The 16,196-nt window shown below is 42.9% G+C and overlaps 1 protein-coding gene across 1 annotated transcript in view; it reads left to right on the forward strand.

Moving 5' to 3' along the window:
• The window catches only part of lrba (LPS responsive beige-like anchor protein), a 175,977-nt gene that overhangs the window by 90,574 nt on the left and 69,207 nt on the right, over positions 1-16,196 (forward strand). Inside the window, exons 37-39 of the mRNA XM_053417628.1 lie at positions 9,167-9,291; positions 13,888-14,031; positions 15,919-16,055. Coding sequence (XP_053273603.1) covers positions 9,167-9,291; positions 13,888-14,031; positions 15,919-16,055 — 406 coding nt within the window. The remainder of the gene's footprint in view (positions 1-9,166; positions 9,292-13,887; positions 14,032-15,918; positions 16,056-16,196) is intronic.

Raw genomic sequence — 16,196 nt, forward strand, 5'->3', positions numbered from 1 at the left:
GTTTCTCTAACCCACCTCAAGCTTTTGGATCCCCTTCCTCTCTTCTACCCCACCACTCTTGTCCCTCCTCTTCCCAGCAGCTCAGAACTGTAATGGAATCCTTGTTATGAAGTATGAATGAAGGGCCGCCATCCCAGAAAGACCAATTACACCATCCTGCCTGACTGCCTTGCTGCTCACAGCTCAGTGTGACTCCGTAGCAACTCTCAGATTTATGAGTTCTTTATACCCTTAAGAAAGTATATGGCCTTGGTGGAGCAAGGTCATGATAAAAGGGGAGCTGATCAATATCTGAATGAAAAACCATTTGGGAAGTTTTTAGGGCTTTTTTCCTCCTTTCTCCTGGTTTCACACTGGATGCAATATCTGCAGAGTATCGATTGTCTGAGGCCAGTAGTTAGTCAAAGGCTATCTCCTTTGACTAACCCCTTTGCAGCGTGTCAGCCACCCCCCCTACCCCCCCTTTCCTCGTGATAGATTGGTGTGCTTCCAGCCACTGTAATTACACCCTGGGACCAGCAGGCCCTTTATTTTGCTACTTTCACCATTTGCCAAAAGAAATCTCCTTTATCTTTGGAATCCAGCGCGTTGTTGTGCTACCAAAGCAGGAAAAGGGGAAACATAAAACACGGAGGTTCCTCCAGTATCGAGAGCAGAAGACCGAGGAGCTTCCTCTACTCGTAGATCTTCAGCTTTTATTCTTGCTGTAGATTTTCTTCATACCCAACGTTCCTGTGTGTGACATCAAGTTCAGCACCAGAGGAGTTTGATCTGTGATCTTAAAAACAGATATAGATGATAGATATTTGGAAATGGTGACTTTCTTAAACACAGTGGAGACTCTGTTGGTTTCAGATAAGAATACCTGGTTGATTTTGAATAATAGAAAATAGAAATAAAGGGAACAAAAACTAGACTTTATACCTGAAGTAGATTCGTTCACTATTAGGTACACTGATGAAAACTAATAGAACAGCTCTACAGTGAATTCTATCTTGATAATATCTACAATCTTTGTTAACAATGTCAGAAACGTCAGATAGTTGCTTCTGATTTTCTGTCATATTCAAGAGGGAGGCAGAATAATAGAAACCCTGCAAACTAGCAAACCCAGATGAGATAATAACCCCTTAGGCGAAGGTAATAAATACATTTAAGAAAATTATAGTCATCAAAAAAGACTTTCTGGACCATATTTGCATTAAATTATACATGTGTAGCTAATAAAGTGCCCACTGGGTCTATAGGGGCTATTATTATGTCTATTTATACAAGCATCATGAAACAAACGGTATTAATAAGATAAAAATGCGACTGTGAGAAACAGCGTAATATCAGATGTTCTGAATCTGTACAAACAGCCACAATATCAACTACCTGATAAATTATTCAGAATATTCAAAATGTAGGACGGAGGCCCTGAAGCAGGTGGAGACTGTTTCTATTGTCATGGTTTTTAGTTCATACCCTCAAATGAAGTGATAACTGCGAGGCCATTATAGTTAGTCAGACTTGTGTTTATATGATCGTCTCAATAACCGTGCAGAGGAATTGCTGCACTTGACTAACACACACACACACACACACACACACACACACACACACACACACACACACACACACACACACACACACACACACACACACACACACACACACACGTGCACCGTGCTGTAAGTGCCGTGTAATGGGCACAGCGGTGTGATGGAGAGAGGGGAGGAGGTGCTCATGAATAGCAGACGGCCTCGCTGGATGAGATTCAGGAGCAGGACGCACTTATGTATACAGACGTGACTGATTTGTTTAATAGTGAGAATACAAGAGGGCTAACAAGCACGATAACGAGCGAGATGACTTTCTTTTTTCTGATTTTGTGCAATTCTATCAGTAGTATATGTTGCAAGGTTACACATGGTCCCATATTGTTGTATTTAGATGCAGACAAACAAAATCCCTTCCCCGGGTTCTGACCTTGAGCTTGTCCACTGTATTTTTCTTCTGGCCCGTGTTTGGAAAACGCGAGTTCAGATTTGTCATCCCACTTCAAGATCAGCTCTGAAAGCTAGAGGTCAGAAGATTATTACAATGGACCAGTAATGGCAGAATTATGCAACCCCGGTCCAGTGGATGCCCTCATTACCTCGCAGCCGAGGTGATAAATGGCCTTAAATGCACGTTGTCAAAATCACAGGGAAAAATGTGACTCTTCATCAAAAATACAGATGGTACCACTTCAGTGCTGCAGCAGTGGAAGTCTTCGTGCACTATTTATTATGTCTCCGATGCTTGGATAGTATTCATGAGCCGAAGCTGTTTTAACATTAAAGAATAAAACGTTTTGTTTTTTTTCTCCACTGGTTTGGGAATAGCTTTGTTATTTACAACCTCACTAAACACAACACTTTTTTTTTTACCTCCCATGAAATCTGATATGATCACTCTGTAATTGTCAGGCTTTCTGTTGGTGAATTTACACTGAGTGTAATTGCTGCTAATTGGAAGCCGCACACTAAGCTGGTGGTAATTAGGGCCCGATTTGCATTATTTCATTTGGCTGCACTGCATTATGGGGGAGTCTGAAGCCTTTTGGGCCCCCCCCCCCCCCCACCCATGGGAGCAGTTTGATCCCCACAAGCTGCTGGTGTTACCGAGATGCTGTATCACACACACTCTTGTTTTCAGATGGCTTTTTGAGAGCTCTCGGATAAATTGGAGTTAATTGGGAGGAGTGGTAGATGCTCACATTGTCTTTGTAATGAGACTGTTGTGCACTTAGTGTGTCGGCAGAGCAGTCAGAGAAAAGGGAAGATGATGAGACACACAGACGTAAATGTACAGGGACTGTGTTTCAGTGTGGCGAGTCTCTTATAGGGCTGGGTGATAAAACTGTAATGATAATTATCGCTATATAATTTTCATCAATGGCAACAAAACAAAAGATATATTGTTAATGCATTGGAGTAAAAATACAAGATCGTTTTTTAATGTTTTACTTCAAATTTGTTGTTGTTTGCTGTTTAGTTCTCCCAGTTTAAAACCCCAACTGCCTCACTGGAGCAAAAACCAGGCTTTGAACTGAAGTGTAATAATAAATGTAACATCTATAATGATAATTATGGAATCTGATTAATTTATTGTCATAGCACCTACCCTCTAAATGTCTAAACTAATATGTAATCCCGAATTACATGTTTTACTTTAATGGTATATGATGATTTTGTAAAAACATTATAGATCTTATCACTCACAGACATTTAAATTAATCTCAAATCTGGACAAATGAAATGAGTCGCCCCTGTGATGAATAACAAGGACGGGGAGAGGATTACTCGTGGACTCACTGTCATTTCAGAGGATTAGATGGAAACGCTGCCTGAGTCTGTGACCTCAACATTACCTCTGGTAAATCTTACAAACATCGGCAGAGGTGAATTAACATGCACACATGTAGATGGTCCGCTGTGCACCTCATCGGAGAGCCGAGGATAAGCATTAATGCACATATACCAAAGTCGTTTCGGCAAGACTTAATCATGCCAAACAATTTCAGCGTGAAGGTGTTTGGTCCTGTTTCATTTTAATTTGAGTCTGGAGATACCAGGGAAGCGATCGCTGCCACCGTTTGACAAAGAGCCGCTGCTCCAGCGACCAGGCCTCCACATGACAAATCCTCAATCTATCTGCTCCCATTTCTTCTAAACACATGGTTTATGCAAATCAAAGCAAAATGATCTTGGGGATCGCCGCAATGTTTGAGCAATTTGAGGACTGCCAATGGGATCCGGCATTAATATAAAATAAGCAAGGGGAGAAATCTATTCTGCATATGCAGGTCTCATTGACTGCACCCACATTAATTTAGCAGAAAGGTTATGAATGACTGTTTGTGCCAAAGTGCAGTCGCTTGTGGTGATATATGAAAGCATATTCACTCTGCGTGTCCTGCTCGCTCTGATAAAGGTCATGTTATCATTTACATAATATCAAATGCTTTGGAGATAAACCCATTTAAAACAGACGCATTTCCTTTACCTCTCCTTATTCGCCAGAGGCTTAGGTAAAGGTGTTGGTAAATATTTCTTGTTTTCCCAAAAAGCCTTATTCAAATGAAATGATAATACACTGGATTGGTTCTCTGTAGAACACAGAACCTCACAGGGCTAAACGGTCCTTACACATTTGTCTCACTCTTATAATAGAAAAATAGGGAGAAAAATAAATCCTCTAATATCCTGCACCAAACTGTACAAACTCATATATTCATAGCACACCTTAAATATTATGTTTTTTTTTACATCAAGATCCACACGTTATTTAATTAGAAATAGATGAAAATGTCCAAATGCAACTTGTAATGTAATGTTGTATTCACATAATGATGAATAAATTCCTCAAGTCCATGTGCGGGGGCTTGAGTCCTTTTAGGCGGCCGCAGGTTTAACCCGGTCATCCTTCGTTCTCTCTCTTTCAAGCTTAAACTCTAATCAAAGCTTAAATGGCCCCAAAATATCTAAAGATCCCCCCCCCCCTCCTCAAAACGCATCCTCCCCAAAAACGTAACAAAATCCCTCCTGGCCTTATTTTGGTGAAAGTTAGTTTTGTGTTTTTTTGTGTAATCCTGATAAAAAAACATCTAAAAACATCAGGTCCTTGATGGAGGCAAGAATCAGGAGTATCACCAATACAAAGGTCCGATGGCAGTTTTAAAAACAAACAGCACAATGCATCTAAAGACTGACACAGTGACGCGTCTGTCTCTGCACAGCCCGGCCGGTGATGGATGACAATCATTTGTCCTTGTCAGCGAATGAACAGTCGCTATCAAACTTTCAGGAGCTGCAGAGATGATCTATTAACATGTTCAAACCGGCCGCTTGAGAGTGATAAGCAGTAATTCTGCCCCATCGTACACAACAAGACCCACAGGTCTCAGTGTTATGTGATGATTAATGGAGGTTAGTTGGATTGTTTATTTCAGGGTATATCTTAATGCTAGATTAGTGGTATATTTAGTGTATGATTAAACCTTAATGCCCCTCAAGGGAGCTAGGCTTGGTTCTGCACCCGACAAAAATTATTAATCTGCAACAAAGGAAAGAAAATACCATCAAGAATCTGTTTTAAAAAATATATAAATTCATGTATCAAAAGAAAGTTTAGAAATTTGACTAAATTAGAAATAAGTAACACTGACCTTGTATCGACGAGTGCTTTAGAAACATGAATAGGTAAAATCAAAACAGCTGCTTTACTATAACTCAAAATGTATAGTGTCCTAGGGGGTAGAGTGGTCGTTCTCCAACAAGAAGGTTGCCGGTTCAATCCCCACTCTTCCCCATCTGCATGCCGAAGTGTACTTGGCAAGATATTAATCGGCCCCTAATAAAAAAGCTGAGTGTACTAATTGTAAGTCGCTTTGGACAAAAGCGTCAAACGACCAAATGACATGTAATAATAATGATAATAATAATAATAATGTCTGTAAGTCAAACGAGCTGCTTTCAGACGTGCACTGAATTATACGTGAGAATGCAAATGTCCGAGTCAGTTGCACATTCTCTGGAGACTTTTCTCCAAGTCTTCCACTGAAATGTTTGGACAATGCTGATGTGAGAATACAGAAGGAATCTAAAATAATATAAATATCTCAGGATGATAAACAGGAGCTGTACACGTGGAAAATGAAGATGTCAACTTGGAAAGGCGTCGAGATTCTAGAGGTTTTGGAGATGAGAGCCGATATCAGGGTCATTTTCATAAGTTCACGTCTGTAAACAGCTAAGTTGTGATTTCAGTCACTGGAGCGATGTTATGAGGGTAAACTGCACCAGTGTGTCAGGCAGTGTTATTGTAGAGGACGTAGTTAATGTCGCTCACTTGTGCCTTTCACTTTCCAAAATGCTGTTCTTTCAAAATAAGCATCACATTAATCCTGCACCGAACCCTCCAAACAATCAAACCATTTGTTTTGACTCCGAGCAGCGACACCAGTTCTGCTTTGATGTAATTCCACCAGTAAAAATATCTCCGCGCAGCTTGTTGATGGTTTGTGTCGACCTTATTAAATCGAACGCACAACTATTTTGTCAAGTGATTAGAGAGCCGGAGCGTCGGGGCCACATAAAAAGGAGAAACCTGAGCCTGTTGGTCCTCTCTGTTGGTAAACCTCCTTAAATTTACAACTCCGGGGACTTGAAGAGCATCAAGAAGATGTTTAAAGAAAAGACAGGGAGAGAGAGAGAGAGAGAGAGAGAGAGAGAAAAAAAAGGTAATTACTCTTTACTACCTCACATAAAACTCTTACGGACCCTGTTTCATCAGGAGCCAATGTGGTCCACATTACACAGGCTTGTCTGCAGGCGCACAAAGTCAGAGCCTCGTGTGAAGCTCGCAAACAGGGATGTGTAATCACGTATTGCTTAGGATTTTCAGGAACACACACACATATACACACACACCCTCTGTCAGTTAATGTGTGTGTGTGTGTGTCTGTGTGTGTGTGCCTCCCTCTCATCATCAGGCAGCACACACTTCAGACTTAACGAGCGGGCCCTTCCAGACACCTTTTATGACCGAACTAATTACTAATTACACAAGTGGTTGGCGTGAGCCCCAGCACAACGCCGGCCCCTTTGTGATTTTAATTGTTGTTATTTTGAAGAATGGGCGCCTCGGTAAATTGTGCCACGGATGCCCGGGGAGGATGGATGGCCTCTGAATAATTTATCATCTTTGTGGAAACACACTCAATGTACGGTGGTGGTGGGGAAGGGGGTGTATGGGGGGTCTGGGGGGGTGTCGCATAGCGCTGTACATCTCCATTCTTGTTACGGCGGCGCTCTCATCAGGGATTGATGACGAGGTATCTCTCATCGTGAGTCCGCCTCCTCCAGCCAGCCGTCATTAGAAGCTTCATTGTCGCCTGTTCATGGCGCGGTGGCTGGGTGAGGATGACTGGCAGAGCTGCGCCCCCCCCCCCCACATGCTGTGACTAATTACTCCAGCCAATGGCTCCCCCTCCTGATGGATTAATGTGTATTGTGTGAATGTAACCGACCCCCCCTACCCCACCCCCACCTCCTCTTTCATGGGATGAGAGACGAGCGCGTCCCGGTTCAGGAGTCGTGCACAACCTTGATAATTATTTTCATAGATGAATACCATCGCAGGCGGGATGATGAAGTGGTCATTTGCGTTGGGAGACTATCACATGCAAACACGGAGCGGGGGTCTTTGTCAGGGCTGTGAAATCTGGTCCAGCACAGGCCCGAGTCCCCGCTGCCTCCAACTGGCTTCCAGCAAACTAGGCCAACTGCTCTGTCAAATGATGCACCCAAATGTTCAAAGCAAAATATATACAGATTTCTTTTTTTAAGGCTCAGGAAGTTTTATATTGGGTCATTTTTAATATGTTTTATTTTTATTTTGTGGTTTTCCCGTATGCACCAAATTAAATGCGCTCACCACACTGCTTTGCATCCAGCAGCTGCAGCAGCCTTTCATCCTGGTCCATTTTTTTTTTTTTTTTTTGGTTATTTAGCAGGATTACACAAAAACTATTTGAGGAGTTATCACAAACCTTGGTGGAAGGATGTAGTATCGGTTATGGAAGAACCCATTCAAGTTTGCTGTGTTTCCCGGATGTCCGAGGGATAATAATCCAAGGATCTTGATAAAAGTACATCCACATAGATACAATAATCTAATTTCATTAGGAAGGTCATACATGTTTGAAAATAGTATTTTGTTTTCTGGTGTAACGCTCATCTCTGGCTGAGGCGCCCCCCCCCCGTGTGATCATTGGTGTTGAGCTGAAGATTTGTGAGGAGCCAGAGCAGCGTTTAAGAGTAGAGCACAAAGTCGGCTGGGCTTCTCCCTCAGAAGCTTGTGCCACTGGAACAGTAAACTGTGTCTTCCTCCATCTTGAAGAGGATAAACAGCCGCCACGCCTGCATGAACCAAGTCGGGATTTTAAAATGTTGCTTTAGAAATCTTTAAAACCTCTCTTTTTTGAGAAAAAAAGTTTTAGTGTTGCCTATTTCACAAGTTTTAGGTTAAATCGATATATATATAATTATAAATAATAACAAACATGTACTTTTCATTTTTCGAACATCACAGTGGAATAGACATTAGAATAGACATTTCCACTATTTTACCAAGGCCCTGTACATTGTAGATTTCATCCTGAGTTTAAAGACCAAACCCAAAACAGGACCAACCTATGATTGTGTTGTTCCCTCTCAGTGTTTTTCCTCATGAGAATAAACACAGAGGACGTAACAGAACTTTTTGACTTGAGTCCAACTGTCATGACTTCTTCTCACCAAGGATCCAAGTGCATGTTGTTTCTCCCTCCCCACCTGAGCTGTTGATCACTAACACATGCTCTGAGTTTAAATTCTAATGAAGCAACAGCCTCCTGGTTCTGTAGAGTATACGTTAAAAAAACGTTTTAGAATTAGAGAAGAAAAAAAACGGGTGTAATGAATATTTTAGATTATATTTGAATGAAATCACCTCCAGTGTGATTTTTCATGATAGACTGGTCCACAGTACACAGGCACGAGGCTACATAGCAGTGACTCCTCATGAAAAGTTAACACTTTCTTTTCTGTTGGAGCAGAATGATTTACGGAGCTGGCTCGGTAAAAAGGAGCTGTAAATTGGTAAGAAAAATGGAGCCTATAGACATTGATTAATATCGGTAATGCTATTCCCCCCCTCCTCCTCTGTGTCTGTAATGGCCTTCTCCTTATCCCGAGAGCCACGGGTCCTGACGAGAGGCGTCCTGCTGGGCCCGGAATGGAAGAACGTGCCACAAAAGTGTGTTTCACTGTCGTTCCCTCATCCTTCTGTGATGGTAGTGTTCAGGTCACCTTCTCAAAGAGAGAAGGGGGGGGGGGAGGCAGAAGGGATCACCTTAGCATCGGGAGAGGGACAAACTGTCAGTGTCAGAGACGAGGATGCAATGATCTGGGGTCTAAACCTGTGTATAAAGGATTTTTTTTTTTTTTGTAAAAGGAGTGAATCTGAGGGGTTAAAAAACCCACCATACACAATGCTGGCTCTATGTTTGCTTGCTCGGACCGTGTGCTAATGCTGGGCTGGTATACCATGCTGGCTGGTAATTGCTAACACATGTGCTGCTTGTGTCTCGTTGCAGCCGGCCGAGGGAGTTCTGGCGCCTGGACTACTGGGAGGACGATTTAAGGCGGCGTCGTCGCTTCATCAGGAACCCCTTCGGATCCAACCACTCGGAGGCGACCCTCAAAGCCGCCGCCGAGCATGGTCAGTACAGTTCCCTCCTCCCCCCCCTGTTGTTTGCACTCCTCGTCTCACACGCTTGGTGGTAGCACCAGGTACAAGGCAATAAAAATTAGCCCTCCCGTTGCAATAAAAGATTTATTGTGCCACAGGACCCAGTAAAATAGGGCCCTCACTTGAATTTCACACAGGTAATTTTATACCCTGCCTGGCTTTATGCAAAACCCGAGTGGTAACGAGAGTGTCGGCATGCTTTAATAAGAGAAATACAGATTTGAAACGGAAAGATTGTGAATGAAATAAAATGTGAATACGTATCATTCTTTTTCTCCTCATTGCATCACAGTGGCTGATATCAGTGGTAAGTAACACTAACACTACCCCCCCTCTCTTCTGTTTGTCCTTATTGAGATTTTTATTTTCCAGTGTAGCGTCATTTTGGGTTTTGTGCCTTTTGATTCATTCCTTTTTGTAGCATAATTAGCTTTTTCAGGAATAAACATAATACATTTTACTCCCCAGAAATGTAATTTGAGCTGCATATTTATAGTTCATTTATTGATTTAATGTCATTAAATATTTATTCAATGTCAAACACATTGTTAATAATAAGCTGCACTAGTGCTTCGGTGAAATATTACGGTAGTGAAATGCAAATGAAGCTCCACAAAGAAAAAGCTCATTTTGTTTTTGGAGCCTCTTAAAGTTGAGGGACAATTTAACTTGATTTGGAAAAGCTCCCCTTACATTAAGTGTCATTAAAAGTAATAACACTGATTATTATTTCCTTTGGAAGTTGGAATTCCTCCATTATTTCTGTGAATCCACAAAAGTCAGGTGCGGACTTTCAATAAATCTCGTCTGAGGAACACCTTGAAATTCCCAGCAGTCGCTTAACACCACCATATCTAAATGACACATGTCCCTGCAACACCGGGAGTCTCATTTCTCTCCTAGAGGCCAGGTAATCCCCCGTTTCTACAAATTACCCAGCGCACACACAAGGGTTTGCAATCATCATCATCATCATCATCACACTGGGCCTGCACTTTTAGTTCCATCAATTACTCTCCAATAAATCGTCCATTTCTGGACCAAAAAGAAAACGTCCTCAATGTGTCACCTGCGAAAAGTCCCCTTAAACGAGACATCCGTCCCGGAGACAAATGGCAGGTGTGACAGGAGTCGATAGGAATGTGATCTAAAAGCAATAAGCGTTGAGGATCCCAGGATCCACGGAGACCTCAGGTCTGCAGTAATGGCCGCGGTGAGCAGGCAGCTGCAGAGCGAGGGCCACAGTCCAGCTGCTCGCTCCTCTCCTGCAACACGCCTCCGACCTTCACTTAGTTTCCATCTTTATTCCTCCTTGTTCTCCCTTCAGCCCGACCATGACAGAGAACAGACGAATCACATGTCCCCCCCCCCCCCACGTCACAAATGCTTTTAGAAAATGTGTTGAAGGGCGAGCTGTGAGTTGAATACTCAGGTATTTGATCTGTTATTCAATTTTATTCCAAACTATTTCAGCTCATGTGCTGCATGTATTCATCACTTGGGGGGGGGGGGGGGGGGGGGGAGAAAAGAAAAAAAGACAAATTCCTGAAAACAACATTTGGTTTCAAAGTCAAAGTCTGTGTATAAATAGCCAGCAGCGAGTCGTGGCCGGGGTATGCTTACCTCCAGAGAGCGCTGCTGCCTGGCTGAAATATGGGAATATATCATTAAAATAACTCTTTGACATTGAAGCCTGACGGCATCCATTTTCTGATGTAACCTTTAGTCTTGTTTTAGTCGACCCGACATTTGTTACGGAAGTGCAGCTCAAGATGAGAATGCGGGGCTGAGTTTTTCCAACAGAGCACAAAGGTCATATCTGGCTGTAATTATATTCATCAGATGCAGAGGGGGGGAAACGCCGTCTCGCTCCCTAAGAAAATATTTAGGATGAGATCAAGTCTGAATTTAGTCTAATTTTCTTGCTACTTGTGGCTGCACTTTCCCAATCTCACGCATCGTCACGAAATAAGAAGCAAAAAGGAAAATATTTTGCATTCTTTACTTGGTGGGAGAAAATTATTATAATCTTTTTTTAAAGAATTGAAATGTTCGTCTTTTCCCTTGATGCATGGAGAGAAATGTGCATCTCCTCATTCAGGGATCTGGACAACCGTTATCATTCATACGGTGCCAGGCTGATTTCCACGGGAGTGCCGGGCTGCCAGTAGGCTTGAGTAGCCCGTTGTGTATTTATGGCTGGAAAAGAACCATCTTTTCTGGGGATTGATTCTGTCTGGTCCGGGGCGCGTGGACCAGAGGTGGCAGAGTAAATACCCGAAGACTAATGTCTCTGTTCCCCCGGTAATCAATACTCGCCTCATGACCGCACTCCTGGCTACGCTCCCGTTAAAAACAAATTTGTTAATTTTGACAATTTAATTGCTGTGACCATGCATGCCTTGAGTTGTGTAAGCAGGTAGTTGAACCTCTCAGTCGGGGAAATGGGGTCTCGGAAAAAAGTGGAACCTGTTGGGATTTATGCACATTTCTGCTCCCTGTGTGTTGAGTGATGAGGTTGAAGTGCACAGTTAGATTTGTTTCTTTTTTGTTAATGTGGCACGCCTGCTCTTTGCATTGATTTTTCAACCTTGTGACGTTTTTTTAAATTATACTTAAATTTAAACTACAGATTTTTTGGTTTGGATTGTCTAGCTACAATCTTTATTTTACTTGCTACACTTATAAATTGCAACTAGTATTTTTAGTATATAATGTAGATTAAGTTTATATTGTATATTTATATTTAGTATATTTCATTTTATAGTTATTATTAGTGAATTCTGTATTTTACAGTCACACAGTGAAATTGTTTTTGATTTCATGAGTTTAAATGTTGCACAGAGCTCTGCACACACACACACACACACACACACACACACACACTCACACTCACACAAACACACACTGCACTAAAACCACAGGGTTGTCAAATTAGAACAAGAACAAAATAAACCGTCTGTACTTCAGGAACAGGACAAGTGAGCGTGAGAGGAGGAGAGCGAGTTAGAGAACGGCCTGTCTCTCACGTGCACGTTTCTTTTACGTGCACGTGGTGATAAGTGACACAACTCGGGTCAAAATTGCCTTTTCTTGCCGTTCCAACAAACTCGGCCGAACAACAACACGCAGCCTGGTCATTATTTTGGGTTGCAGCCACTTGAATGCGTGTTTGGCCGAGGGTCTATTAATAACCTGTGCTTGATGGTAATAGAGGGAACAGAGCTCCGGCCCAGTCACGAGGTTCAGTTGCATCAGACCGTGTATTGGCAGGGCTGGATACTGTATGGTAGTACTGTCTGCGTACTGAGGTGAGAGTTCTCTGGGCCATTTGCAGTTTAAATACAAAGAAGTAGAACTACATCTCTGTTTTTTAAGCTCATCTGACAAGTCCCCTATCCACTTGCTTGGTGTGAATACAACAGCATGTGGTATGTATTAGGGGAGCTGGTAGTAATTTCGGTGCTGCTAACTAAAGAATCCTCCAGGGAGGCTTAATTACAGGAAGACCATTCTAAATATCAGCGAGCCGCATATTTTCCATGACAAGAGATTTTTTAGCCCAGGCTCTTGTAGCGGGTTTTCAAAGTATAGAGCCACATGACGCGTCTGGGCATTTTCTTTAAAGGAAGTGCAATTGATCTCCTCTCAGGTGAAGATGAAAACAAATCTCCACCAGTTGTATGTTCATGCGGCGACTCACTGGATTAAATCTTCTGCTTTTACGTGGATTAGAAATCAGCCGTGCACAGAAGGAGTGAGCGCTCACTATAGGGAACAGGAACAGGAGTTGCCAGCCTGTCTTTGTGCTGAGGACTTGAGTCTGTGGATCCTCAGCATCCACACTGGGGAATGCACAGTTCAGTAAATGTTTGCAGATTAGCATTTTTCTTAAATAATCCATTTGGAACCTCAAGTCATGTTCAGTTGAAATCAAACCGGTCAGTGTTCGACCCCCATTTAGTCCAAATGTGTTTGCATTAGCCGTGTGTGAAACTCTGTTGGGTTTGAGGTATGTTAAAGAGCAGAATGCATTTAGGCCGAGGATTATGTCAGACTGGTTTTTCTTTTGCTGTTTTCATTCGCCCGCATGTACGTGTGATGAGATTCAAGGGTTGTGTACGGTTGTATTTGATGGTAAACTTTGTATATTTTACAAAACATACATTTTCATACCTTTTCTTTGGTTTGTAGTTGCTTTTGGAAAATGAGAAAATAATGAAACCATTTAAAAATAATATTATTTTCTAAGTAGTCTCACAATTGATATATTTGTAAAGGTTTTGTGTTGTTTTGTTAATTTGATCACCAAGCACTAATAGCCGTTGTTTAGATGAAGGCAGAGCAAGACATCTAATAACCCTTTTTTAGAAAAGTTGTCAAATCTGCAAAATAAAGTGATAACAACATTTCATTCATCATGTTTTTCCTGTTTGCAGTGATAACTCACAATAGTTGTATTGGGTGCTTGATACCAGTTAAAGATAAAATACCTGAAACACTGTATTTAAATGGTTGAACTATTAAAGGTATAATAAAAGAAAGCCTCCTCCCTTTCCCCTCCAGCGCCCGAGGAGGATATTCTCAAAGGCAAGCAGTCCATCAGGAGTCACGCTCTGGGACATCAGAACTCAGAGAGTGAGACGTCCCTCGACGGGGACGATGACACTCTGTCCAGCCTGGACGAGAAGGACCTGGAGAATTTAGCAGGTAAGGAGAAGGAGCTCATCCTCCTCGACCTCCCGTAGCCACCCCTCAGTCCTGGCTGCCCCCCCCACACACACACACATTTCACTGTGTGGTTTGTGCCCTGCAGCTCAAAGGATGGAAAGAAACAAGCTTAATGTAACGTTCTTGTGCATTTGGGTTGTTGTGCTGCAGCAGCTCAGTTGTATAGTTCCTGGTTTCGTGCTGTTACTCATTTTCCCAAGATGCAGTTCAGCTGTTTTAACCCTAACCCGGTTTTTAGAGATTCATTGTCGGATTCTTGCTGAGCCCCCTATAAAAAAAGGAAATTAGGCGTTTAATGACCGTGTAGCACTTTCTTACTACACAGCATTATATGTAGGGACACCTTTTTCCATTATGGCACCACCGCCTTGTAGGAAAAGGCGGTTGAAAACACAGAATATCCAGTTTTCTGTCTCTGCCCCTGGAGGTCTGCTACACACACACTCACACACTCACACACACACACACATTCACACACACAGGCCTGAGTAGCAACTCTGTAAACATTTTTTCTAAACCCAGCAGTAGCAGAGTTTATCCCAGGATACTGCTCACCCAGAAATGGGACATTATCTGATTTAAGAAAAAGCACCATTGCCTGAATAAAAATCTCCCCCACCCACCCCCATGTGCACGAGCCTGATCATGCAGCTGCAGCACAGCCTCACAAGAAATGTTATCCACCTCAGGATGCTGCGGATTCTTTGTTGCGTTTCTTGTTTAAATCATTTTAATTAAATATCATATAGTCCGCTAATCGGATTGCTGCGTAATCCGCGTTTGCCCACGAGCAGTGACAGCGCTCTGCGGACTGAGACGCATTAATGAGGCTCAGGCTGCTATTAGAATAACGCAACTGTGGCTGACAACGGGATTAAACGTTGAATCCTGTCTAATAAAGTGAAGTGTGTGTGTGTGTGTGTACTGTGGGAATTGAGTCGGGGGGGTTTTGTTGGGAGACGCTGAGCCGCTCCTCTTAAGCAGCTGTCTGATTCAGGTGGAGGCTAATTGAATGTCTTTGAATAAAAATGTTATTTCAACCCACGGATAACATGTCAGTACTCGCGGGGTTGAGGCGAGGCGGAGGCATGAATATACATCTGTGTGTTTACTCCATCCGCGCGCCGGAGTGAGGAGGGAGCTGGGGGAAATCAGAGCCCGGCTCCGGAGCCTCGTCTCCCCGCTGCAACATCTGCAAACACAATGGCTCGTATGTGCCGAGCCGGGCCGGGCTTCCACCCACAGCTCCCCTGAGCCGGCCTCGCATTGTCATACTGGCATAAATTAAGATTGATGAAAGATTAAACAGAGCTTAGGATCCATTGATTCTGACGGACATGCCGATTTTTTGACAATTATGTCTTAAAGTCTTACGATATTTATTTTGAGTATTATAGACCCGTAGCAGCTAGTTTTATTTTAGTAGCCATCGGGATGTGCAGTCATTTACAGTTCCCATGTTTATTAGCTTATCCTGAACTCAGACATAATTGCGCATTACTTTAAGGGGGGGATACTACACACTGTGCAGTTTGTGAAGTAGCCGAATTATTTAATAATACTGCAGCAAGAAGAGAAAATAGTTCAATATAAACAGTCTCTCAAATCTGCTGAGATACAAGCGATACTTTAAAAAAATTACGCTCAAATTTCGTGCGTAAAGTTATCCACGTGACACCGGGGTGAAGGCGCACAGTGTGTTTTTAAAGCCTATCATCCATTGCAGCCCATCCCTGTGTTAGCTTGTGTACGTTTAGCTTTACAGTGTTTTAAAGCCACTATATTTTCCCCTCCACGGAGAAGGGCTTGTTTTGGTTGAACCGGCTTCTATGTGTGTGTGTGTGTGTGTGTGTGTGACTCTTCCAGGCTCAGTAAACTTGAGCACCGGCGCTCAGCTGGTGGCTCCGGCCGCGGTGGTGAAAGGCACCCTGTCCATCACCGCCTCCGAGCTCTACTTCGAGGTGGAGGAGGACGAGCCGAGCTTCAAGGCCATCGATCCTAAGGTAAGAGACCCGAGCTCCAATGATCACGTCCCAAAGTGTCACTTAACAGCAGCCCCCCCCCCTCCTCCCTGGCATGGGGAGACTACATGCAAGCTTCATGTTTGAATGGAGCACGTGTTAGAGGCCTATCTGCAATAATGC

Source organism: Pleuronectes platessa, chromosome 3 (genome assembly GCF_947347685.1).
Source record: "Pleuronectes platessa chromosome 3, fPlePla1.1, whole genome shotgun sequence".
NCBI classification, from domain to species: domain Eukaryota; kingdom Metazoa; phylum Chordata; class Actinopteri; order Pleuronectiformes; family Pleuronectidae; genus Pleuronectes; species Pleuronectes platessa.